The sequence below is a fragment of the Notolabrus celidotus genome, chromosome 15 (genome assembly GCF_009762535.1).
Source record: "Notolabrus celidotus isolate fNotCel1 chromosome 15, fNotCel1.pri, whole genome shotgun sequence".
Lineage (NCBI taxonomy): Eukaryota > Metazoa > Chordata > Actinopteri > Labriformes > Labridae > Notolabrus > Notolabrus celidotus.
The window spans coordinates 29980175-30004975 of record NC_048286.1 but is presented as its reverse complement, the minus strand read 5'-3'; the positions used below and the strand labels follow the sequence as shown (position 1 = coordinate 30004975).

At 40.3% G+C, this 24801-nt stretch overlaps 1 protein-coding gene across 1 annotated transcript in view; it reads right to left on the bottom strand.

Annotated features, from left to right (window-relative positions):
• Positions 1 to 2583: 2583 nt before the first annotated feature.
• The window catches only part of pappa2 (pappalysin 2), a 100709-nt gene continuing 78491 nt past the window's right edge, over positions 2584 to 24801 (bottom strand). Inside the window, exons 25-27 of the mRNA XM_034702073.1 lie at positions 20331 to 20402; positions 9521 to 9619; positions 2584 to 4211 (exon numbers count right to left, since the gene is read on the bottom strand). Coding sequence (XP_034557964.1) covers positions 4074 to 4211; positions 9521 to 9619; positions 20331 to 20402 — 309 coding nt within the window. The 3' untranslated portion in view covers positions 2584 to 4073. The remainder of the gene's footprint in view (positions 4212 to 9520; positions 9620 to 20330; positions 20403 to 24801) is intronic.

The window sequence follows — 24801 nt, the reverse complement described above, 5'->3', positions numbered from 1 at the left end:
CTCCCATGTTTCCACTAATACTGTGTGTTAGTATGTGTACCCTTTGACCTTATTTGACCATTGTTTGTTATTTTCTCAATGTGCAGTGGTCATGCTGAAGATTGATGTCAAAGAAATGCAAACTGTATACTACTTGTTGATTTTTAACAGATCTCATATGTGAATACAAAACTAAACACTTGTAGATTTTTGTATAGGCAGCAAAGTATTTCATAGGAACATCACATTATAGCACAGTACAGTGTTTCTTTTCTGTATATAGATGTACAACTGGTGATATTTTACATTTAGGTGTGCTTTAGTAGGTGCAGTATCGTACTGTAATATCAGCTATGTAGCTTAGTGTAGCGGTCGGGTGAATCCACTGACTGCAAGTTCTGATGTAAACAGGGTTTTACTGAATTGGATCTTTGTCATGAAGCTTGAGTGAAAGGTTGATTGAACACATGATGACACGACTTTGTCAGCTATAAGTGGAAAACTTGCGTGTAACTGAATCTAAAATGTTCAAGGAAACAAGAATAAAACCTTTTGAACTCTTGAGAGAAATATGAAGTGAAGATCTATCTGCATGATATTATTCTGTCTATACTGTATGTGGCTATCATACATTTAACTTTTACACTATGATCTTTGTTACTTGGAAAAACAATAAAAAATATATATTGTGAAAAGTGTCTGTTAAGATATTTACTTGTGCTAAAAGTTGCGTCTACAACTTCTAAAAATGAGAGGACTGGTTTTCTGTCTGGTCTGCTGGTTCTTGCGGACCAGCTCAGCTCAGCTCACTTCAGTGTTGCAAGGATCCACCGAAAAACTGCCTTTGGGATTGATTTCATTTAAAATGTGCCTGTTTTCAAATCTGTGATGTACACTACTGGTCAAAAGTTTGGACACACCTTCTCATTCAATGGTTTTTATTTGTTTTAATTATTTTCAACATTGTAGATTAATACTGAAAACATCAAAACTATGAATTAATCTGGTTTTGCCATAATCTGGATTACAACAGTAGTCAAATAGGGCTATCCATTGTTTGCTAACCCTACTTCTGAACAACACAACTGATGGTTTCAAACACATTAAAGCTTATGTAAGGAACTTTTGTTTTGTATCAATTCTGGCGCCCCCCTTGTGGACAAAGTGATACCTCTTATTTCTTGTCCTTTACATGCAAAAGTAGTGTTTTCAACAAAAGCCTCATCCTGTTGACTTCAACAGTCAACTTTATCAGGGAATGAGATTATTTTCCATGAAAACAGTCAAATACAGGCTGTTTCTGAAGCAAGATGTCCATCATCTGGTCTGGCACCTACCCCCTCAGGGCAGTTTCAGGCATTAACAATGACAACAGAGAAGGTGTCAGTGTTGCTGCTGATGGTCTTGTTTGTTATTAAAGGTCATAAAGAGGCATCAGTATCATTTTCAGTCTGTTTCTCAGCTAGTTCAAAACTCCTCATAGGGCCTTTAAGATGGCAAATAATTCCACAAATAAACTTTTGACATGGCACTTGTTCATTCAAAACCACTCCAGGAGACCACTTCATGAAGCAGACTGAGAGAATACCAAGAGTGTGCAAAGCTTTCATGAAGGAAAAAGGGGGCTACTTTACAGAATCTAAAATATAAAACATATTCTGGTTTGTTTAACACTTTTTTGTTAATTAAATAATTCCATATGTGTTATTTCATAGTTCTGATGTCTTCAGTATTAATCTACAGTGTTTCAAATAATTAAAATAAATACAAACCCTTGAATGAGAAGGTGTGTCTAATCTTTTGACTGGTAGACTGTTGTCATTCTACATCTGTTATAATATCCTCAAGGTTGTTTAGCATAAATTGTAATACTTTTAAAAAATTGTGGGGTGCTGGTGGCCTAGCGGTCTCAGCGCCCCACATACAGAGGCTGCAGTCCTCGTCGCAGGGGTCGCCGGTTCGATTCCCAGCCGGTCGACCATTTCCTGCATGTCTTCCCCAACTCTCTACTCCCATATTTCCTGCCTCTCTTCAGCTGTCCTATAAAATAAAGGCAAAAAGGCCCAAAATATAACTTAAAAAAATGCCACAATGTGTTTTAATTTGAAACGATTTACAAATGTGTTTACAAATCTGAACTAATGATTTTGCCACCGTGTCAACAGGCAGAGGTGAAATGTCCCAGACTCCTTTTGCATCTGTTGCTTTGCTGCTAAGAATAAACCACCATAGTTACAGGGTTTTGACCTGTCAGAATCAAGTACTAATGCAGTCAAATAGCAACTTTAAAACTGTGATGGAGTTGGTGCACAGGGACATGGGAGCAGGGGCCAAGTGGTGCAGTGGGTAGTTTCAGCACTGTCAATACCTGGAGCTCTCATACACAGAGCCTGGGACTGTTGAAGGTGCCAAAGCTGTTTTGGTTGTGTTGGCCACTAGTCGTTGACTTCTGGTTTCACACTGGACTTATATACTCTCTAACTCTGTCAGCCTGGGTGAAAGTGCAAAGTCTAAAATGCCCAAAAGACTCTATATAAATAAATAAATAAATAATCTGTTTGTACATAAAGTTTGTAAATCAAACCAAAGAAGACAATATAAGGGTTGATATAAAGTTACTATTTATTTCTCAGAGAGTATAAAGTACTGAAAAATATCACAGAACAACATGATTACACTTTTACAGATACAACTTTGTATGGGGTACTTCATCATCTCTGTATTATAGATGCCAGAACAGTTCTGATGCACAAACATGCAAGCTGGAGAAGTTGTAAGTTCTTGTGGAGTTCAGCGCTAATAAAGACTTCCCAAAGTATTTCCCCTTTTCACTTTGACGCTTTGGTTCCTCTTTTCATAAGAGGAAAAAAGGATCCAACATTACATTTTGAAATGCAACATGAGTTCAGTGGAAATCCACAGTGAGTCAGAGTGTTTTTGTACTTTACTGTTGAGTCGATTGTTACTGATTTTATCAGTTACATTCAGACATGACGTCAGACTGATATAAAGGACAGAGTGTCTGGTTCTGTGATGAGGAGAAATACATTTGGAAAGCCTTGTGCGTGTGCTTTATTGTACAGATAAATGTGTGTTACAAGATTTGTGGTATAAATAGTGTGTTGACTTGTGTAACTAATATGTGATCTACTACATATGTTAGGTGATCCAAATATATTAGTCTATACATGTTAGTCTTTACAGATATGTATCCTTTCCTAACAAGCTACCTGTCAGACTGAAGTCTGAGGAAGGATAATGAGCGATGACGCTCTGACGTCACTTCAGAGTTTGAGATTTGTGTTCGTTGTGCTGTGAGGACAGAGAGGACGACACGGCTCTGCCAGGTAAGAGAATCAGATCAGTGTTTTATGTTGATTTTATCAGTCCCTGTTTGGTTCAGATCAGCGATCAGACTACAATAACCAAAGTGCCTTTTTTTAGCGTTGCAGTGGGGAAAATGAACCAGTCATTTATTTGGCTTCAGTTTGATTTACATATAGTATTTTGAAATGATTTCACGGAATGCTAATGTTTGTCCTCGAACAGTAAACACTGTCTGATGCAGTAGCCCGTTCTTGTTTTCAGGCAGAGCCAGTTCTTTTGCTTTCTTTGTCCGAGGACTAATCAACTCCAGAAAAGAACTTGGATCCGTTTACAATAGTAATTTGATCCAATTACAATGACTTGTTTTGAACAGGAGTGGATAAACCTTAGTGTTTTTTTTTTTTAGCTAGGCTCTAATCCTCAAAATATGACATATCTGCTCAGAGACAAACTCAGCAGAGAAGATAACTTTTAATCTCCTAACAGGGAAAAGGAAAACAATATACAGGTTTCACATGTGGATGTTTGGCTGGATCTTTGCGTGATGGGATTTCTAAACAAACATGACTCATATGTGAAGCTTTTAAAAGACAGATCACTTGTGATAAAATAAAAATGGACTCTTCATTGTATACAGTCTGTCTTCGGTGACATTCTTTGCATTACAATTGTTCAAAACTGAATATTTTTTGTGTTTGTTTGTTGTGGTGTACAGTCTGTGGTTTGACTTTGTTTAACACAAGTTCAGCCTCTTTCATCCCTCCATCTTACATTCCTCCTCCTCCTCCTCCTCCTCCTCCTCCACCTCCTCCTTGTAACGGCTTGGCTTTGCTCTTATTCTCCTCAGCGTCCGGATCACGGCAAGTGCACTCATCCTGGTCGCAGTCGGCCCCAAACTGGATGACCTGTCAGCAAACAAGCACAACATTCATCTCTCAGCCTCCACAAAGCCGCTATAGATCTTTAAATCTGCGGCTGGACTCAAACCAAAACACAAGATATGACTTTTAAGGGACTGTCTGGTGCAGATGTCATTTCTAATGGATGACTAAACTGAGAAAACACACATTCCATTTGGTTGGTTTCCCTGTTTGAGACTGTCAGATGAAATCTGATAAAGAAACCTCTGCGTGTATGGTGTATGGCCTTTTGTAAGTGTGGGCCTGGGAAAGGGGGATGACAAGGAGCAGAGTAAAAGGAAAGATTACATCAGAACATCCAGTAAAGTTTAAAAAAAGACAGTAATAATACATTTGCTAGTAAACAGTTAGACTTCCTCTTCTACTTTGTGTTTGTGCTGAAATGTAAGTAGCATTTAGCAACCCAAGCGTGGTCTTAGTAGACTTGTTATATTTCCTCACAGTTTCAAAAAGGACTCCAACGGCCCCCCGAAGGCCGATAAAGCGCATGATGTCAAATGCTTCAACGTGGCCTTTGAATGCCGAAGAAGCCCTGAGGGTCTTTTGAGGAGGGAGGTGGGGTGGGGGGGGGGACGCACAGCCGTGGAGGTGAACGGATGAACACATGTTAAGAATCAACAACAAGAGGCTGCCAGCTCTTGTCTAGGAAGCGAGCCATCACCACAGGTTGCAAAATAAACTCTGGTGCCCCGCGAAGCAGTCTGTTGCAAGAAATGTAAACATTCGCTCCTGGAGAGAGGGAGAGAGAGAGGAAGATTGAGAGGAAGAGAGGAAGAAATGAGAGTGGGAGGCCAAGAAAAAAAAAAAAAATCAGGATGACGGTAGCAAGGCGAGAAGGAGAGTGGGAGGTAGCAGCTTGTCGGGCCTTTACTGCTGATTGCACTCAGTTTTGGAGGGAGACGGGGTTGATGGCGGGGGTAATAGTTTGACTGCAGAAGGCCCAGCTTCCCTTCAAATGCCAGCAGTCCCATTTAAGATGAATTGGCGAGGCCATTAAATGTTTCCTTACCAGCTTCATCTTGATTCATTGATTCAGAACGCAGAACAAGCCAAGCAAGTCTCCACCTTTGATTCATTCTAACAACCTCTGGAAGGAAAGAGTGGCCTTGTTTTCAGCTCTTTTGGCTGTTTCTGAGGGTTTGGATGAGGTGCCTCCCCCTGCTGTTTACTGCAACACATTTACGAACAGAATTCATGTGACAGGAAAAAGTCTCCAAGTGATGAATTCAACCTTGAGTGCAATGAAAACCAAATGTAAAGTCCTTATTGTTCTCCTGTTCGCTCTTTGCTGCTTTTACTGCTTTGGCCCTCCGTCAGACTCCAATGAACCTAAGTTAACAAATCAAACAAACATGGTGAGTTTCCATAGGGATTTTCTGCACCCCCTAGAGGTTTTCCCTGTTGGCCAATGACTGAGTCCCACCTGAATCATCTCTTATGTATCGCTCCTCTCTTGTCATCGCTGCAGCTACCCCGTAAATAAAGTCCAAACTGCCTGAGCTTAAAAAAGAAGCAGCAGCTGGCCCTGTTAGACACAGACAGACATTAATGTTGATTCAAACACTTTAATCATGAAGATGTTTTGGAAGCTCAGAGACAGGAGGCTTATCCAGCCAGACTTTGTGAGGAGGTCACATTACCTGACAGAATGAGGTAAATATAATAACTGTATAATAACTTATTGGGAAGTATTGAAACTGCAGCAGTTGGCATGAGATGTTCCGTTTTTCTTGTGCGAAAGCCAAGAAATTATGTGATGTGGGTCACGCTGCGTTAAAAACCTGTAATTTCCTACACCTGCAAAAGTGAAGCCACATAGAAACAGAGAGTTCTGTAAACAAACCCATCGGCCGCTGCTCTTCATCCCCTTTCCCCCCTTCCCCCCTTCCCCCCCTCCACCTCCTTCTCTGCTCCATCACTCTGCTGCATGGAGCCACGGTGGCAGTCAGGATGCTGACTCTCACGGCGGTTTAGTTCACTTCCTCAGAACGACCCCCGCTCGCTGAGCTGCTGTTTTACAGTGGCCGAGTAAACCGCAGACCGTCAGACACCTCAGTGCACCCACCCTCTCACTCTCCGTCGCCCCCCTCCCCCTCCTTTCCCCTGTAAAAAGAGCAGTTAGTGGCAGTCTGGCAGCTCATTTATTACGATGGCAGCTACACACTCGCTGAACTCCTTCTCCATTAAGGAAGGAGCTGCCGGTGAGTCATGGTGTGCTGCGGACATGAAGGAGACAGCGGGGACTCGGCCAACTGAAGGCCGTAGGAATTAATAGGCAGGGCCCCCTGAATGAGTGTCATTAATGTTGCGGCTGTACAGTAGCCAAATAGGGTATAGTTGGTGGGGGGTGGGGTGGGGGTCTCATGAAAGCACAGAAAAAGACGTGTTTATGTAGACGCAGTTAAGAAATGACCGGCCTGGTTTCCAACACAGGCCTGACCTGGGTTAACTCATTATTATTCATACCATTCCTCTTCACTTCCAAATATAGAAAGCAGTCATTTACAGCAATAAGTGGAATGTGATGTATTTGTAGCAAGCACAAACACTTTGGACTGGTTCTCATGGGGGGAGACGCTGTGATGAAATGTCACTGGGTTGTTTGATTGTCTTCAGGTGCACACAGAGCGGCTGCTTCGTCTCCTTTACATGACATCACAAGCAGGGGCGTGTCTAAGGGGGACACCGACTTGCAGTGGTCAGGGGGTGTCAGAGTGCGAGACTTATATTAATCTCAACTATTTGGGATGTGTTATGTAATGGTCATTTCGGTTCCTTTGTGGTCAACTGCACGAGACGCCCCATCTCCTGTCCCCTCATCAAGATACCAGGTCCCTTTGTGTTTTAAATTGTGACTTCTAGACCCCCGAAACCGCCTTTATGAATACACAATCCCATCCTGGTGCAGACAAAGGGTGTGAAACACACCTAAGGGGGCGGTCCTCGGGTATAAATATTCAAGCTTTCCCCACGTTCGAGGTCTTTCTTCATTCTAACCGCTCGGGTGTTGACTGACCTTTACCTTGCAAAGAAAATAAAACCTTGTCGGCCGGCAGAAGTCTCTGTTTCATTATTCACCAGTAATGGGAAGTAACAGGAAAAACTTCCACGACAGTTAACAGGCTGCTTTGTTGATGGTTGTAAAAGTAGAGAGTAAATCCAGAGGGTATTGCTATTATTTTGTTTGTGTGCATGCACATACCCAAGGCCCCCCTGCATAAGTCAGGACCTCAGTTGGGCAACCCCAGTCAAAAAATGTCAGCACACGCCCCTGATCACAAGACCCAGGTGAATGGTTTCAGCTGAGAGCATGTGAGGACCCAATCTTGCATTCAATTTTAGTTACGACTCAACTAAACTCAAGCTAAACTCATAGATGAAGCCCGGGCTGGTTGCTCATGAAGTATCTGATATTTAACCACATAAGATTAAGTAGATGTTGTTAGTCTGTGTTGTTTAAAATAACTTCAGGAGGTTTCAAGAATGTGTTCTTGTAGAATGGCTCCAGAAGTCTCCAGGGAGGTCTAAATCTGACATGTTCAAGACATGGTTTTCAGAAATGGAGTCAAATGTTATACTGGTATTGAGATGTCCATATATGTGTGTGTTGTGACAACACCTACACCCTTTATAAGACGGCCTTTGGAGACAGAGGACAGGCGACTTCATCTGGCCCAGTCGCCATCCAAGCAGTCGCGATGCTTGTTACTGATGCTGGTGCTGTTTGTTGCAATTAAACACATTACCATACGAGCAAGCCAGTGTCACGAAGTTCATTCTGCATCTGCACATCACGGGCTGTTAAGACACGACACTCACCACAACACCTTCTCCAGGCTGGTGGCTAAATGGCCTGGTGGCCTTGCAGACCAACCTGCATGGTGAGCTTGCCCAGCCTTGTGTTTCCAGCCATGAGTCCCATCCTTTTAATGTCCGTCTCTTTTCTTTGATTCAGGTTAAGGCTAGCTTGTGTCATTCTTTTGGATCATGAGAATGATCACAGCCTGTTAAATGTTTGTTTGAGGGGGCAGGTTTGACTTAATGGTTAAATTGCGCCCCATGTAGCTGTTGGCCTGCAGGTTCGAGTCCAACCTGCAGCCCCTTTCCCGCATGTAATTCCCCCACTCTCTCTACCAGTTTCAAGCTCTATCCACTGTCCTCTCCTCTCTTATAAAGGTGCAAAAGTCCCAAAAATATAACTTTAAAATTTGTTTTTTGAATTCTAGATTATGCAAATAAAGGTTTTAGTACACGGTGAAAAACTCACAATCCAAAGTCCTACCCTTTCTCATTAAACAGGATTTTATACTTAGATCTCTCAATTTAGTAAACCCAAAAATAAGTAAGAAGTTGCAGCTACTACAGCATGTTTACCCTCAGTCTCTCTGTGATTGTATAATTTTGTATTCTACCTTATCCCATTTGAATGGACTTATTTTCTCTTTTCGTTCTTCAATATTTGTTCTAATACTCCTCATATTGCATGAATTAGTCACAGTTTCTTGTCTCTTTACATCATCTTTTGTTGACAAGCTTTCACAGGAGTAATACGTGGGGATGGTTTTACCATGTCAAACAGCAGGTTAGACCTGCCAAGGGCTGCGTCACGTTTTTCCTTATTCCAAAATACAAGCAGATAATGGCCTACATTACACTCTGACTAAACTCTGGTAGTGTAATAGAAGCAAATCTCTTTGAGTATTTAATGTCAGTAGCTGTGTTTTCCCTGACGTCCTGAACCCTGACTTGTTCCTACTGCAATGGAGCAACGGCTTAATATGAGAGGTGGGAAAGTGTAAAGCAGCATGGGGTGGTGAAAACCTGCTTATTTACCATTTGAGTGGAAAAGCCGGAGGGCACAAGTCTCCTCTGTTGTTTTAAAGTACAGATGAGTGAGACTAAATAGGTGCAGTCGTTAGCAGGAGAGAGGGGAAAGTAGCAGGGATCTGTGTTTGTTTGCTTAGCAGAAGTCTCCTGCGTAGCGGCACGGCGATCGTGCCAAAAGAGACGGATTTCTACTACTGTAAACAGGAAGACTCTGGCTTTGAATCCAGCTTCAGCTTCTGAGCTCAATCCTGATTGCAAGATGTGAGACCTGAGAGAGCCAAACAACACTTTGCTACCTTTTAAACAAGGTGGACAGGGAAGTGTAAGTTATGCTAGGAGAATACCCCCTAAAATATTGGTATTATTCAAACAAAAACAGATGGCTTGAAAGTGAAGGAAAGCGATCTTTCTCTCCCTGTGTAAATATGACAGACTGGACGTGGAGCACTGGAAATTTGTTTGTGTACCTTTCTGGTGGAGAGCGTGGACGGGCAGCAGTCTCCTCCGTCGTACTGGCAGTAAGCCCGGTTGTTGATGGTGTCACACCAGCCGTCCCCTCCAAAAGGCTAGACACAAGTTATAAACAAGAATCATAATGTTAATGTTCTTCCCAAAATGATAATTTTACCTCACAAGGATGGAAGGCAAAGACAGCCAAACTTCAAAAAATGACTCAGAATCTTCCCAGAAAACAGATTTTCACTAAGTGGCAGAAATTGACATTGTTTGTAAGCGATATCTTTGAAAGCAATCAAAAATAAATGCTTGTGCAAAATAATCCAAGTCTTAACCATGGCCGCAGTGCTAGAAAGTCAGATGCATGTCATTTGCTTTCAGTCAGAGCTTGAAGCACAAAGTAGCCAATGAGAGGAAGATGACTGTCATTTAAAAAGCTAGAAGCAGACTTTGAATTCGATGCACCAACAGGTCTTTACTTATTGTCAATGAGTTCATTATTACAGGTACTACAGGTAGTAAATGGGAAATATGAAACTTCATGATTAAAATCTGATGTATTTGTATTTTTGTTAAGGAATGTAAATGGTAAATGGACTGAACTTGCATTGCAGCGTTCAGGACCAGATGGGTGACATACAGATGGGTGACATACAGATGGGTGACATACAGATGGGTGACATACAGATGGGTGACATACAGATGGGTGACATACAGATGGGTGACATACAGATGGGTGACATACAGATGGGTGACATACAGATGGGTGACATACAGATGGGTGACATACAGATGGGTGACATACAGATGGGTGACATACAGATGGGTGACATACAGATGGGTGACATACAGATGGGTGATATACAGATGGGTGACATACAGATGGGTGACATACAGATGGGTGATACTACGTACGTTATTTATACAGTCTATGAATACAACACTAACATAACCAAACAAGTGTCACCTTACATTCTTAACTTTCAATGCTGGTTACTGATTGGTTATTATTAGCCTTTAATCGCTCTATTTCCCTGAGCTTCATTGTCACATGACAGAGAGCTGTACAGCATGAAATCAGAGGAGCTGAAGAGAGAAGATGAAGGGATGCTGAGGGATTTCTTTTTTAAGGTCGTCTAACTTTACAGAAAATGTAACTCCTGAAGTTGGTGCTGGTGATGGGGATGTTGTGCATGTGGATGCACCAGCAGCAAAGAAGGCTCAAAGTTTTTAGAGTGGCTGAATGACTTGGAATGACTTTGCTGTGAAGTTTTCACAATGCAGTGCTTTCACTGCAAAGCCTGTGGGACCGAGGTTGCAGGTAACAGTACGATCACCATGGATAATCCATGCTTGATAGCTTGACCAAAATCAAGTTATTAATGGCCGAGCAGAGAGATAAGCTTATAATCTAAAGAGAGTAAATGGTGAATGTTGTAGTCTATAGCATTATGTTTGCTATTGAGGTCCTTTCACTGCAAAAACTCAAAATCTAACCAATTGAAATTGTCTCATTTTTAGTCAAAATGTCTTCTCCCACTTGATTTAAGATACATTTACTTAACAAGTAACATTTGAGCAAGATAGAGGGACTTGCTTTAAGACATCTTAAATATCTTGTTAAGTCAAACAATCTTGAAATGAAGAAACAAGGTTTATTTTACATTTCATACCTTTTTCAAGCTGAGATCTTATTTGTAGAAGATGGATAATCTTGATTTAAGACAAACCCTTTGCTTGATTTAAGTAAATGCATTTTATTGGAGAATCTATCAGAAAACAGCTCCATTGATAAAAGAAAGACAAAAAGACAGAAAGACAGAAAGAAAGAAAGAAAGAAAGAAAGAAAGAAAGAAAGAAAGAAAGAAAGAAAGAAAGAAAGAAAGAAAAGTTGTTGTTTTTAAGGGTGGGTTACAGTTTTCAGGAACTGTTTCTTCTAAATCAGATAAAAGTATACATCCTCAAACTACATGCACACAATGAAACACCTCCTTTAGAGCATAGCTGGCTTATCCTAAAAAACAACATGACTGAATATTAGTATATCCAGCTCACTATGAGAAGACATTATATCTCAAAATGCTCAAATTAAACTTTGTCATCTTATTTCAAGTACAAGATGGTCTTAAACCTAGAGAAGTACCGCTATAATACAACTCAAATTAAGGTGAATATATCTCAAATGAAGAAGTTGACATGAAATGTATTACTGCAAAAATCTTTTTTGGAGTGAAAAAATACTAATTGTTATCATTCCTGTCTTATTCTGAGACACTAAGCTTTAAAATTCTGGTGAAATATTGCTTAAAATAAGTTTTCCCTGCTAATTTTAAGATCACAGTTTTCTAAATATTACGTCTTATTTTAAGAAATCTTAACAAGCTAATTTCCACTTGTTCTATTGGCAGATTTATTTGCTTAATTCAAGGTAAAAGTACCTTGAAATATGTTTGTTTTCTTGTTTTTGGAGGGGCATTTTTCTAGTGTTGAATGATGCATTAACACAGGTGATTGATAGATTGCTTCTACATTTGATTTAACATATGTTTTAATAATGAGTATATAAAGAGGATAGCTGGTTGCAGTTTTAAGAGTGTACAGAGTCCTCATATTTGTGTACCACTTGTCATGAAGAAAGACTTTTTAATGTTTTTGACCTGACCTGAGAGGGCATCCCTGCGGTGCCAACAAAATGAAAGCCCATAGCCAAAGATACTTTTGGCTTTCTGTGTTTGGCTGATGGAGTCATTTCAAATACTTAGTCCTCTACCTAACCTGCACAGGGGGAGAGAGCAGCTGCAGAGAAGATTTCTGCAGTTTTCTCTGCACTTCAAAGAGCTCCCTACTTGACAAATCCTTTTGCCTTTCCCAACTTAACTGCCGTAGCATAAATAAATCTATTTAATCGTTCTGTTTCTGAGTAAATACTTTACCAGCGATCACACCAGATGCCTATCTCAAATCACTACCACTATGTAACTCTGTGAATTACCTAGAGCAGTCATGCATTAAAATGGACCTGCCGAGCCTGCTGTCTGTATAATTTGAATCCTTACGATCTCCATAACGGAGCTTTAATATGGGCTCTCTCCGTTCTTGACTTGCTGAAGACCTTTAAACGAGCAGACCCCATACTTTGCCCACATAAGGTTAATTTTGAGGTCAGGGCTCATGTGGAGGTTAATGATTATTTACATTCCCCTCCAGGCAGCATATACCTTCCTCCCAACAGGACTGCCTGAGTGTAAAAACAGCTCGAGTGGGCTGTGCACTTTGGTCCCTGGTGGGTAATTAAAAGGTCAACTGGTTTGTGAACATCCATTTTACAGTAACTCCCTTCAAAGCCAGTTAAAAGGAGTCATACAAAGCAGCAGCAGTCACCTCTGCACCTCTCTAACATAAATACAGCACCTCCTACTGTAGCTTTCACTATGTCTTTGGACACATGGGCTGTCGTCAGTCTTTGCCAAACTCTTCATCTGAACTTTATAAAACAGATATGAATTCGAGCAAACACTCGTCTGCCAAGCAGGAATAGATGGATTTTTTTTACTTCCTACAAAGTATCTGTATCATTCCTTTAAGAGCAGACATTTTATCACCTTCCCCCTCCACCCTGTTTACCCCGGCTCGCCCAGAGATCTCTGAAAACAGTCGTTTTGAGGAGGTTGACGCTTGAATTCTTGTCTTCTCCAAGGACTCTTTGTTTGATAGAAAAGGACAGTTCAGGGGAGGTCTGGTTTGTGCACAAGTTGTTGGTGGTTGTTGTTTGGGAACACCATAGCATGCCAAGCATTATGGGATGCAAATATTTGTACTTTTACATGCCCAGCATAGAAAGCATTTATTGGGAGGTTATGCGGATTACAATCCAAACAGGGTGAGCATATTTGAACTGTGTCATCAGGTCATGTTTAATTAACTTTTAGAGCATGTGAAGTTGTGAAGCCTCTGGAGTCTAAATGTTCATATTACTGAAGACAATGAGGACAGGTTTGTGGGATGCAGTTTTTGCTGTGTTGGATTATTACAGTCAGCCTGCTGGTTGTGGAAACTACAAACTGTTCCAGTACTTAGTATCCGTCCTGTTCAAACTTTGGACGAGCATCACAGGGTACAACAAAAAGAAACCATGACCCTCTCTTAATTGGGTCTTGTTTCAGAAATGTAGGTGCATCCTGTTTTCTGTTAATCCCCTAACCTTCAAAGAGAAAACCTGTTTTCTTTTTACTGGTTTTGAAATCATCAAGCTGCCAAAATCTGTGAAAAAACAGATGACTTAAGTACACAGAAACACATGATTGAAGGTCAGTTCTGACTGCCAATTTGTCTGCTGCTTGTGCTCTTACAAACATGATATGTAAGCAAGTCACCCGTAAAATCCAATTTCCATGGGAGAAGAAACACTTCAAAGCATTTATCCAGAAACTGTCCGTCTGCAAAATCCTGTGTCATATTCCCTTTAGAGTCTGTGGAGCTTCCACATGTATGTACATGGCTACATGTGCTCTACCTTTCCACCTGTGAGCCTCTGAGAGCCTTTTGTTGAGTCTCACTGACTCTGATGATAAAAATGATGAACACTCCTTGGTCCATGAAGCACAATCTCTGAGCCTACATCTATCTATCATCTATGTGTGGGCAACATACAACACTTTAAGTCTTGTCTGTAAATAATATAATAGTTGCTATCAGATCACAGGGCTTACACGAACAACTGGACACACTGACACTCACACCTACTAGCAATCAAGAGTGACCAGATAACCTAACAAGCATGTCTTTGGGTTCTCCAGCTTCTTCCTACAGTACAGAGAGAACCCTTGCATGCATTTGGAGAACATGCAAACCCCACAAAGCAAGGCCCCAGTATAAAGAGGGACCATCAGTCATACAAAGGAACCTAGAAAAGAAATGTTCTAGCAGTGAAACAAAGCTACAGCTGAGTAAGATCCATTAAATGTCCAATGGCTACGGGTATAATATTAAATTGGTTGAGGTAACAAATTCCTAAGACTTCCTGGCTCTTTCTTGGATTGCAAGCTCACAAACAGAAAACCGACAAAATATTTGCCTCCTGAGAGATCTGTGTTTTTGTCTCCTTTGGACTTGCTTTGCTTTATTCTACTCTCTGAAATTTTACCCCAAAATTAGATCATCTGTTTCTGTCATCTAAGAACGTGGGCTGTCTGTTTTCTGAACAAACAACTTCTGCTCATTTCAATAGCTTTGGTTTATAGAAACTTGTTTAGTTTTCCTTAGAATTGTTAGTCACCAAATAAAAGACAGCATGTGTTTGATGAGAAGTAAGAAGCATGTTTAAAGACGCACTTTTAACACCTTTTTTGTCATCTAAAAAACTGCTTTCCCATAGGAGGGCGAGCAATATACCAGTGTGAAATCCAAAGGGAGATATTTTCATGTTTTATGATACTTTATCCAGAAGATGGCAGACCAGGCTACCAGTGCCACTTTTTAACATTTTTCTTCCTCATTAGGTCATAACCGTGCATCTAAAGCAAACTGTGGTATACTTTCAGTAAATAAACTTTGTGAAAACTCCTCAATTTAAGGCAAGTGACTAGCGGAGGGGTGGTGAAAGTCTCTGCAAATTGTCGCAGGTAGTGGACCCATGCCTCACAACTATTAAAGTTACTGTCGGCTGCAGTCCACTTATACATGACTGTTAGCTAGCAGGGTAGTGAAAAGAGATGGTACTAGAAAAAGCTACACAGCTGCATAAAACTGCACATTGCTGAATGCAATGTTAATGTCACACAGGAAGACAGTTAAACGTTCTTCCCTCTGTAGATCCCATAAACAGACTGCATATTTTACCAGTACAACTAATATTCTGGATTTATGTCAGTATTATTTTAAATCTTTGGCAATGGTCTTGAAGTTTTGTAAGTTCCATGTATGACCTCCAACACCATTGCCAAAGATTGTAAATCTGACTGCTGTAAAATCCAGAATAAATTTAATGTGGTTAATAAGACACGGTGTGTTATGGGAGTTTTAAAGATCTTCTTGCATGAGACTTCCGTTGCATTCAGTTCAGTCAGACAACTCACGTTTAAATTGTTTATTGTAGCAGCATATTCAAGTTTGGCGCCCAGGCTCCGGCCTCATCACTCCCTGCAGATAAGTTTACATGCAGACATTGAGGAGTGATGAGCAAAACATACTGAACACCCCTGGAGCCTGCAGGTGGATGCTGGGGTGGCGGTGGGGATGAAAGAAAATTCAGCAATAGGCATGCAGGCAGCAGAGGCGCTGACAGGCAGAGGGAGAGATGGGAGATTTTCTCAGTTTAAATAGACCGCCAATTTGAGAGGCAGAGGGCGTGATTGGATGATGGTTATGAGAGTGGGACATGTGACGTGTATAGCAGTGCAGCTCGAGTTGTCTGCCTGAACTAGCTCGCAGGCGTCACTCCATTTCTATGCAGCCCTGCAGTTCTTTCTAGTACCATCCATTTTTGTTGTCAGTTCATACATTGTTGTTGTTTTTGTGATCCACTTTGTCTTTATTTGTAATCTCCTAATCTCCAATGCAAAGCAAACAGCACACACTTGATCTTAAAGAGCCAGTGGAGACCTTCGTCTGTTGGATTTCTATAAAAAGTAAGGAGGAGATTTTGTGTTTGTTTATTTGGCTTCATGTGGAAGAGAAATGTAATCTATACATAAGTATTTCTAATCCTCAAAGGAAAATGTATACTTGTTTCTGACTGGAAAGTTATTACACAGTGATCAAGGGGATTAACAAAGCATTCCCCGACCAAATGATTGAAATAAATGGATTCTACTCTCTTTACTTTTCTGCAGAAATGCCTCGTATTTAGTGGAGCATGAGTCAATGAATTTAATAAGCTTGCTGTTACACACTCATATCACATTCTTTCTACTCTTTGTTCTGGCAAACATTTCCATGGTGCTGACAGGACTTTCAGAAAGTTGAGGACCTTTTTTTTTTGAGCAGATAAAAGCACTTCTAACTCTGTGATTACATACCTGAAGTGACTTTCACACCAACTGTACACTGGGTTTTTAAGAAGGAATGGAAAGTGACGCAGAGTGGGAGAAGGAGAGGCAGTAATGGTATCTGGATGAGATCTGGCATGGAGCATATGCAGCACATGTGGTCTGGTATAATTCACAGTGTTGTCAGGGAGGAGAGGGTTATAAGCAACTGTTTTGCCTAGCAACATTCACGGGAAGGTGGAAGGGGAAAATGTAGTGCTGGCAGGTAGGAGGAATATTTTAATACTGTGAGACATCAACAGTTTGTGTTCCATTGGTAGTTCCAGTCCTCTCAGAACCCTGCAGCTGAGTGCCAAATAAAATCTATCTGGGTTTGTGATTTTATATGATTTACTATCACAAAAATAAAATACTACTGAGCAGAAATAGACCTGAAATTACAGCGATACAGGCTACAGCAAGCAATATGATGAAACTCAATAAATCCAAGTCTTTAGTTGTGCTTCCTTTCAGTAGCATGGATAGGAAAAACAACCTGTCCCGTTGACTGTTCTGTTTTGGAGGAGTGATCAGAGTAATGGGGAGTTTATCTTTAAAGAAGAGATGAGGGAAAACTATGAGGATTATTGAAATCTGGGAACTTAGACTTGTTTGTGGTCTCTAAAATCCACTATAATCTGTCAGTTTGATGGTTATTAAAGGTAAGATTTGGCCTGATGTTGGCCCCAGATGAAAAGTGATTAACTATATAGTCATTAATTATGAGAGTGAATGTTTATTCTTGAACTTAGAAGTAAAAGTCAACTCAAGGTAGTGTTTTTCTATCTGGTGCTGCTGAGATACTTTCAGGGTGTTTACCAGTGGACCGGGGGTTGATCAAGCAGCAACCTCCTTGAGGCCGGCTCCAAAGGTCAGACAACCCTTCAACACCAATGTTTAAATGTCCATCTTATCAGGAGAAAGAAACATGTTTACAGACTGGAACAGAACACAGTTTCATCTGAATGGTCAATGTCTCTATTTGTACACATTGTTTATGGGTTGAACTTACCTCTGACTCACTTCTTCTGAAGATATTACAGTTAAACGTTTGGTTTAATTAGGCATAATAAGGGGCATGGCTGACCTCACTGACAGACCGGCCTCAATTCGGCCTCTTTGCTTCTCATTAGGTCGACCGAAAGTTGGGTTGAGTCAATATTTCAAATATGGTGACCGTCATTGTTGCGCTTCAGAACTCGGTTTCAGAAACCAGTGAGACTACATCCATTATCTATACAGCCAATGGAGATGATTGAATTGTACCCTCTTTTGTGAATCCCTGATTAAACATGACAAGTTTCATTTTGAGGTTATGTAACGACAAATGAGCAAAACCATTAAGACCGTAAGATCCTATAAAATGCTCCAAAATAAAACTGAGTGAGGCGTTTAGTTGACTGAACTGTCAACGACATCTAAGGTTTATTTAATGTTAATCTAATGATAATCTAAAGATAAATGTTAATCTATTCCTGACTGTTATTTTGTAGCTCCATTATCACCTGTTTGTCTAATGACTGATAAATAGTCCTATATATTTATTTATTAAATTTACACTTTGACTTTCATGTAGCCCTGTGATAGGTTGGCGACCTGTCCAGGGTGTACCCTGCCTTCAGCCAGAAGCCAGCTGGCATAGGCTCCAGCCCCCCGTGACCCCTAACAGGATGAGCGGTCAAGATGATGGATGGATGGATGGACTTTCATGTAGTTATTTGCTGTTGTGCTTTTGTAACATGAGGGTTCAATGTGTGGTGGTTGGGTCACTCTATCAATAAGAAACAGCAGGATGGAGGCTTTCTCAAGAGCACTTGACTGTAGCCACGCTGGATAGGCATAACAATAAATCTTCCTTGACACTCAATGAAATGTCACAGAACCAATCAATGAGAGGCTAGGATGACCGAGCTCCAGGTAATGTAATGAGAACCACAGACGTACATTCAACATGTTTTGGTCCCAACTACAAGATGCTGTAGAAGTAATTCAATCCTAGAATCATTAGGTGTATGTAGTTAGTTACCGTATAAATAATATAAACATATTTTAACCTAAACTCAAATTCCACACTGACTTTCCTCTTAAAGCTTACACTTTTCTGAGAGTGTGCTGTGTTTTTTGCTGACGCAGCATACTGCCATACATTTCAATGGTAATTTAATTATTTTAAAATGTTCTTAAGATTCATTTTGTGATTTCTGTTCCTGCTTTCTGGGGGGATGTGACATGTTCCTGTCAAATGATGCATAGAGCCACACATTTCACCTGCATTTAAAGTAGCTGTCAATGTTGTTATTGAAAAATGTGATGAATTGTTTTAAAAAGCAATTTCGAAAGGCTGCACGTAGTACAGCTTTGGGCAGAGTAAAATATTTTGTGCTACATTTTGATAGTTCTCTGATTGTATTCCTACCTTTAGACCAGTGAGCTGGTCAGAAGTCTTTCTGATCTGAGATCCAGCACACACAGCTCAGGTAGAAACATTTACAAGCTTTGGGTAAGCCTGACTTCTAATATGAAACAAAAATTATCAAGTGATAAATGTACTTTTCCCTTATCACATAATCCTTCAGGCTTGGCAGGAGTAAAACAATTTGGCAATGCCAGCGTCTCCAAAAAACTTCTTTGGAGGGCTTTGAAAAGAATTCCTGGAGAGTTTTAAGTGTTAGAATATCAACCTCTGCCTGAGATTTGTCATCATGAAATGTGAAGCCCATTGCACACCGGCTCTGGTATCTTTATTAGCGATGACAATGATGATAGAGCATGTTTTACTTCACATTTGATATTACTGGAAACTTCTGGCTAAGGTTGCACTTTTAATGTGGTCATGCCCAGAAATGGTGTAATTGTTTTGAGGATTAAGTACTCCTTATCTCAATATTAATAAAATATCTTTGATATTAACAGGATGAAAGCCAAACTGAAATCCTCCCTTCATTGACGCTTTTAACACAAGCACGCTCTAAACATGTTATGTAAGAAAAGTATTACGATGACCTCATGTTGTGAGAAAAAAGGTAGTTCTGTGGGGCTAAAAGACCCCAGAACCCTTGGTCGAAATGCACCTAAAGAGGACAGGGATTGTGGATTGTGGTTCCCCCACCGGGGTAGGCTGTACGCTCTACCTCTCCCCATTCCCACTCTTAATGAGGGAAGAATACCATTAACACCTTAGCAGTCCACATGTGTTTGCATTCAGTCAAGTTAGACTTGTACATTTCAATGCATGTTCAGCAGGTAAGGTATATGAGTCTTTCACAACAGGGTTTTTGGATGTCTTTGTAATACTATGTGCTTGAAATCTCATGTTACTTCAGTCATAAACACTGAAAAGAGATAACCTACATTCAAACTTTTCATACTAAACAAAGCAGATTTTGACTATAAGCTTTTTCTTCAGAGATTTAACTAGCAGGAGATATGTAATGCAAAGCAATACATGCCAATTTGTGCTTTTGTAATACTCAGTATTTGACAGATAGGGAAATATCACAATAAAATGTGACACAAGAATGGTAAAAATATCCTTTCATCTGGCCTCAGGTGAACCCAGCACTGTACATGAAGCCATTACTAAATTAAACCTCTTCTTCTCTTCTGACTGAACAGAATACAGCAGATCTCTGACATTCAGAGAGGAAAATAGCATTACCTCAGGCATTATCAGTCATGACTGAAACAGACAGTCACTCATTTAACAGCTTCATAAACCTGGGACAGATATTTGGTTTCCATGTGTGCACGTACTCCTGTGCTGGATTCAAGAGAGCTTAGCTGTTTGGACTCTTACCTCACATGACTGAATGCAGTGGATGTGTTTAGGGTCAGGGTACCACTTCATCATCCCTGTGCAGACTATACTCTGGAAAACAAAACACATAACAACAGCGATGCAGTCAGACGGAAATGCATAACAGCATGTTTGCATGGGAGAACAAATTCACAGTCAGTCACAGAATACAGTTTATATGAGTGAATGTACAGTGCAGGTTTCACAGTGCTATATCTACATGAAATGACCAATCCATATTGTTTAGTCTCAGTATGAGCTTCTCCTTCCACATGAAAGAGGCATCCAAACATATCTTACAGCTGCTGTGAGGAACTTCGGGTTAGTGTTGATTTTGGCGCCCCCTGTTGGCAATGACTTAAATCTCATCACTTGTTCTGAACATTCCAATGTAGTTTCTCTAACAAAGATATCTCATCCTGCTTTACTTGAACAGCTTTTGAGTCACTCATTGTGAATATTCACTTTTGAAAATATAAAGAAGAGCAGGTCCTTCATCATGCTGTCAATCATCTGTTCACTTGTACTTCCTTGTAGCATCTACAAGGATTGAAAGTAACAATATGCAAATTGTCAGTCTTGTTGCTGATTGTCTCATTTGCTTTGGTAGGTCATTAAGTGGCATCAGTGTTCCTATAAGTGTGTTTCATAACTGGGTCAACTTTTTGATGAGGTTTCATTGATGATGGCTAAAAAAGGTTTTGGCAAAGATTGAAAGTTTTTTATCAGTTTGAAATTTAAGGATAGTAAACATTATAAACTTGTTGGACGATAGTTTATATCCTACTCTATATTACTTTTTTGAGTGAATAAGATCCCAGGAGCTATCTCTATGGAAGCACAAACATGATTATTAATTCTATTACAAAAGGACTGTAAGACTGTTAAAGAGTACTGTGTTAAAAGTTGACTTGTTCAGGTGTTGTCTAATGTTGATTTATAACTACTATTTCCATCCATTTCCATCTTGACCGCCTATCCTGTTTGGTGTCTTGGGGGGGCTGGAGCCTATCCCAGCTGACTTTTGGCAGAAGGCAGGGTACACCCTAGACAGGTCGCCAACCTATCACAGGGCAAACATGGAGAGACAGACAACCATGCACGCACACAATCACACCTACAGCCAATTTTAGAGAGACCAATTCACCTGGAGAGCATGTTTTTGGACTGTGGGAGGAAGCCAGACTACCGCTAACCACTGTACCACCGTGCAGCCCATAACTACTTTTTATTTCACATATTGCCACTGTACAGCACTGATCTGACTTGCCGGTGTATTTGAATGTGCTGAAGGTACATTGAAGGTCATAATACCCATCGGTACTCATCTGTAAGTGAAGTAATTTGAGATTATGGCGAAGTCTCTGTGTTTTCCAATGCCCTCTGTCCTGATTGGTAGAGTGGCGGCCCCACTACGTAGCCCTGATTGGCTGGGAAGCCACTACTTCCTCATATAACGCGCACAACAATCTTTTGTGGGCGGGGTTACGACAGCAGAGAGGGGAGGGGTAGTGTTGACACTCAAAATCTCTCTCAGAACTGATGTTTGTATAAAGTCTACCAACAGCAGCTATAAGTGTGGTAGGAGTTTCTTGCAGATCAAACTTCTTTTGGGGTTATGATGAAGTTGAATTTCAAGTGTAAATTGAAGTTGGCTTGATGGGAATGATTATGGAGTTCAATAAATGGAGGTGATGTAAGATTATGGAGTTCTATAAATGGAGGTGTTCCCCTCTGGATGGATGGAAGTGAAAATTTCATGAGATTTTGCACATAATTTCTGTTTAATTATACACGGAATACTCCAGGAAAAACACCTAGTCATATAAATATCCACAAAGGTTGATGTAAATCAGTATTTTTCTCCAAGGAAACATCTTTGTGTGCAAACTGCTTGGACATGAAATTAAAGTTAAAGCCAAGTAGTGTTCATTTCTCCCCGTGGATGCCATTTAATGAGAAACAATAAACTACTCTTAATAGTGTAGATGAAGCACATGTATTATTTCCTGTTGCCAATAATCCACTCGATCAAGGGCTAACTCACCATGAATAGTGAAATAAAAATGAGAAGGCACACACCTCAATTTCATGGATATAAGAAGTTCATAATGATGGTTTGTTGTCTTCTTTGTGCATGAAAACATTGTGCTAAGAGAGTGATAATTGTTTTATACATTTAGTGGATGTAAAACTCAAAAACTGTATGTTGAAATTTAAGTGAGCCTGTGTTTTTTTGCTGATTTATGTGACCCTAGGAATGTACACGGTGGTCTGCAGATATCTGACTGGCTAATACATGCAGACATAGAAAGTGGATTCTCCCCAGTGGTCTCCTTTGTAGGCCTGACAGCCAAGGAGAGCTGATTCTGAAGTATTTGAGATAAGACAATGCAACAAAATCACAAGTCAGTGTTGGAGATATGGCGTAAGTAACCAGACCTCCATCCAACAATTTGACCTCTGCAAGGTTGGATTAACCGGCTGGCTCGCTGACGGACCGACCACCCAAAAAGTAAGGAGAAACTGGAGCAGTGTTTGCGACAGTATTAACGTAAAAGTGATTCCTGAGTTATGATATTGGGTAACCTGACCCACCTTTTGAACAAAAAAACAACTGCTCTCTATCTCTTGCCTAAGATCTGACATTCCTAGAAGCATGCTGAAGGAGGCTTGTGTACACTGTGTGTGTTAGAGATGTGTGTATTTTCTGAAGGCCTTGACGTCAGTTGGAACGTTCACTCTTGCTATCTGCATCTGATTTCCAGTCATAGAGAAACACTTGAATGATAACCGACTCGTACTGACATACACATGAAGTGGATTCTGTTGTGTGATTAGCTGGCACAGCGTGGGATTCAAAATTCTTTCCTTGAAAGTTTTTGAAGGTTTATGCCCTGCCAACAACTCGGTCAAATGAATGTTGTATAAAAAACATTTGCAAACATTTAAAAATCTCCTCAACATTTTGACTGAGGGAGAAAATGATGTGTTGACTTTTGAGCTCATTTGAGAAAGTTTGTGTTGTTCAATCAATTAAAAAAGCTCTCACAGAGCCTAGAAATATTACCTTTTAGACCGACAGACTTTAAAAATGTCCTTCAGAGGGAAAATTTTACTGCTCAGGGCTTTCTCTTCTAAGTCTCTGGAGACAAAATTGAGATTCTCACTTCAGCCTCATTCAAGTTTCAAATTGTTCTCATTTGTTTCTCATTAGTGTCTTCTAAAATTCACTAGGAGAAATAGTTGAGACCATGACATGAGTCTTATTTGAGACTTAAATGAGAGATCTCATTAATGGCTAATTTTCTTCTCTTTTTTTAAATATATTTTTGGCTTTTTTGCCTTTATTTGACATGACAGCTGAAGAGAGACAGGAAATGTGGGGAGTAGTGAGCAGGGGAAGACATGCAGGAAATGGTCGATCAGCTGGGAATCGAACCAGCGACCCCTGCAGCCTCTGTATGTGGGGCGCTTAGACCGCTAGGCCACCAGCGCCCAAAAGAATCCACCCCTTAAATTGTAATAATCTGGCTAAATCTGGTCAGCCCTTTTGCAGCCCATATCTTAGATAAAATCGTCTGTCCATCAAATGAAATTCAGAGATAATCCTCATTGTGACTTTTGCCAAAACAATACAATTGGGACTTTTATTCACATGGTTTGGCAGTGCCCAGAGGTTTATAGGTTTTGGGAAGCTATTTCTGGCATCTTATCCACTATACTTGAGAGAGCAGTCCCTCACTCACAGTCTCTACTGTTGCTTAATGACACCTCATCCTTGGAGCTAACCATTAATGAAAAGCGACACTTGTTCGCTGGTCTCACAGCTGCTAAAAAAAATGGTGGCTTGCCACTGGAAACAGCCGCATACACTTTCAGTGAAGGAATGGCTCTCCACTTACAGAGATATTGCACAGCTGGAACTATCGACAGCTAGATTACATTATACTAAAACACAAAATGTTACTTGTTGGCTGAAGCTACTACAAAATATCTCTGGCTTACTATAGCTACTTGTGACAATGAAGTAGCTGAACAATTACTTATGCTATGTTTTGCAATGACAAAGCCACTGTAAAAAAAAACAATAAACAATTGATCACAAAAAAAAAAAAAAAAAAAATCATCTATCATACCTGGTATGAAATCTCTATCTTTTGCATATTCTTTCAAATACACAAAATCTTTGTGAAGTTGTTTTGCTCCAAACAGACTTGTAAAGGAATGACCATATTGTGAAGTCAGAGAAGAGATCATTTGACAGCTAAATAGCTGATCGTGCAAGTGGTTCAAATGTTTTAATGAGAATTGTAAGTTTGTGGACAATTACGTTGAAATCTTAATTTTGCAGGGCACTATAAATGTTCATGATAAGATGAGCTCAGGCTCTTTCTTTGCTCCATCTGAGCCCAGCTTGAGACACAAAAACTGAGTCTGACAAAAACAAATGGATGAGGTTAGATTGAGA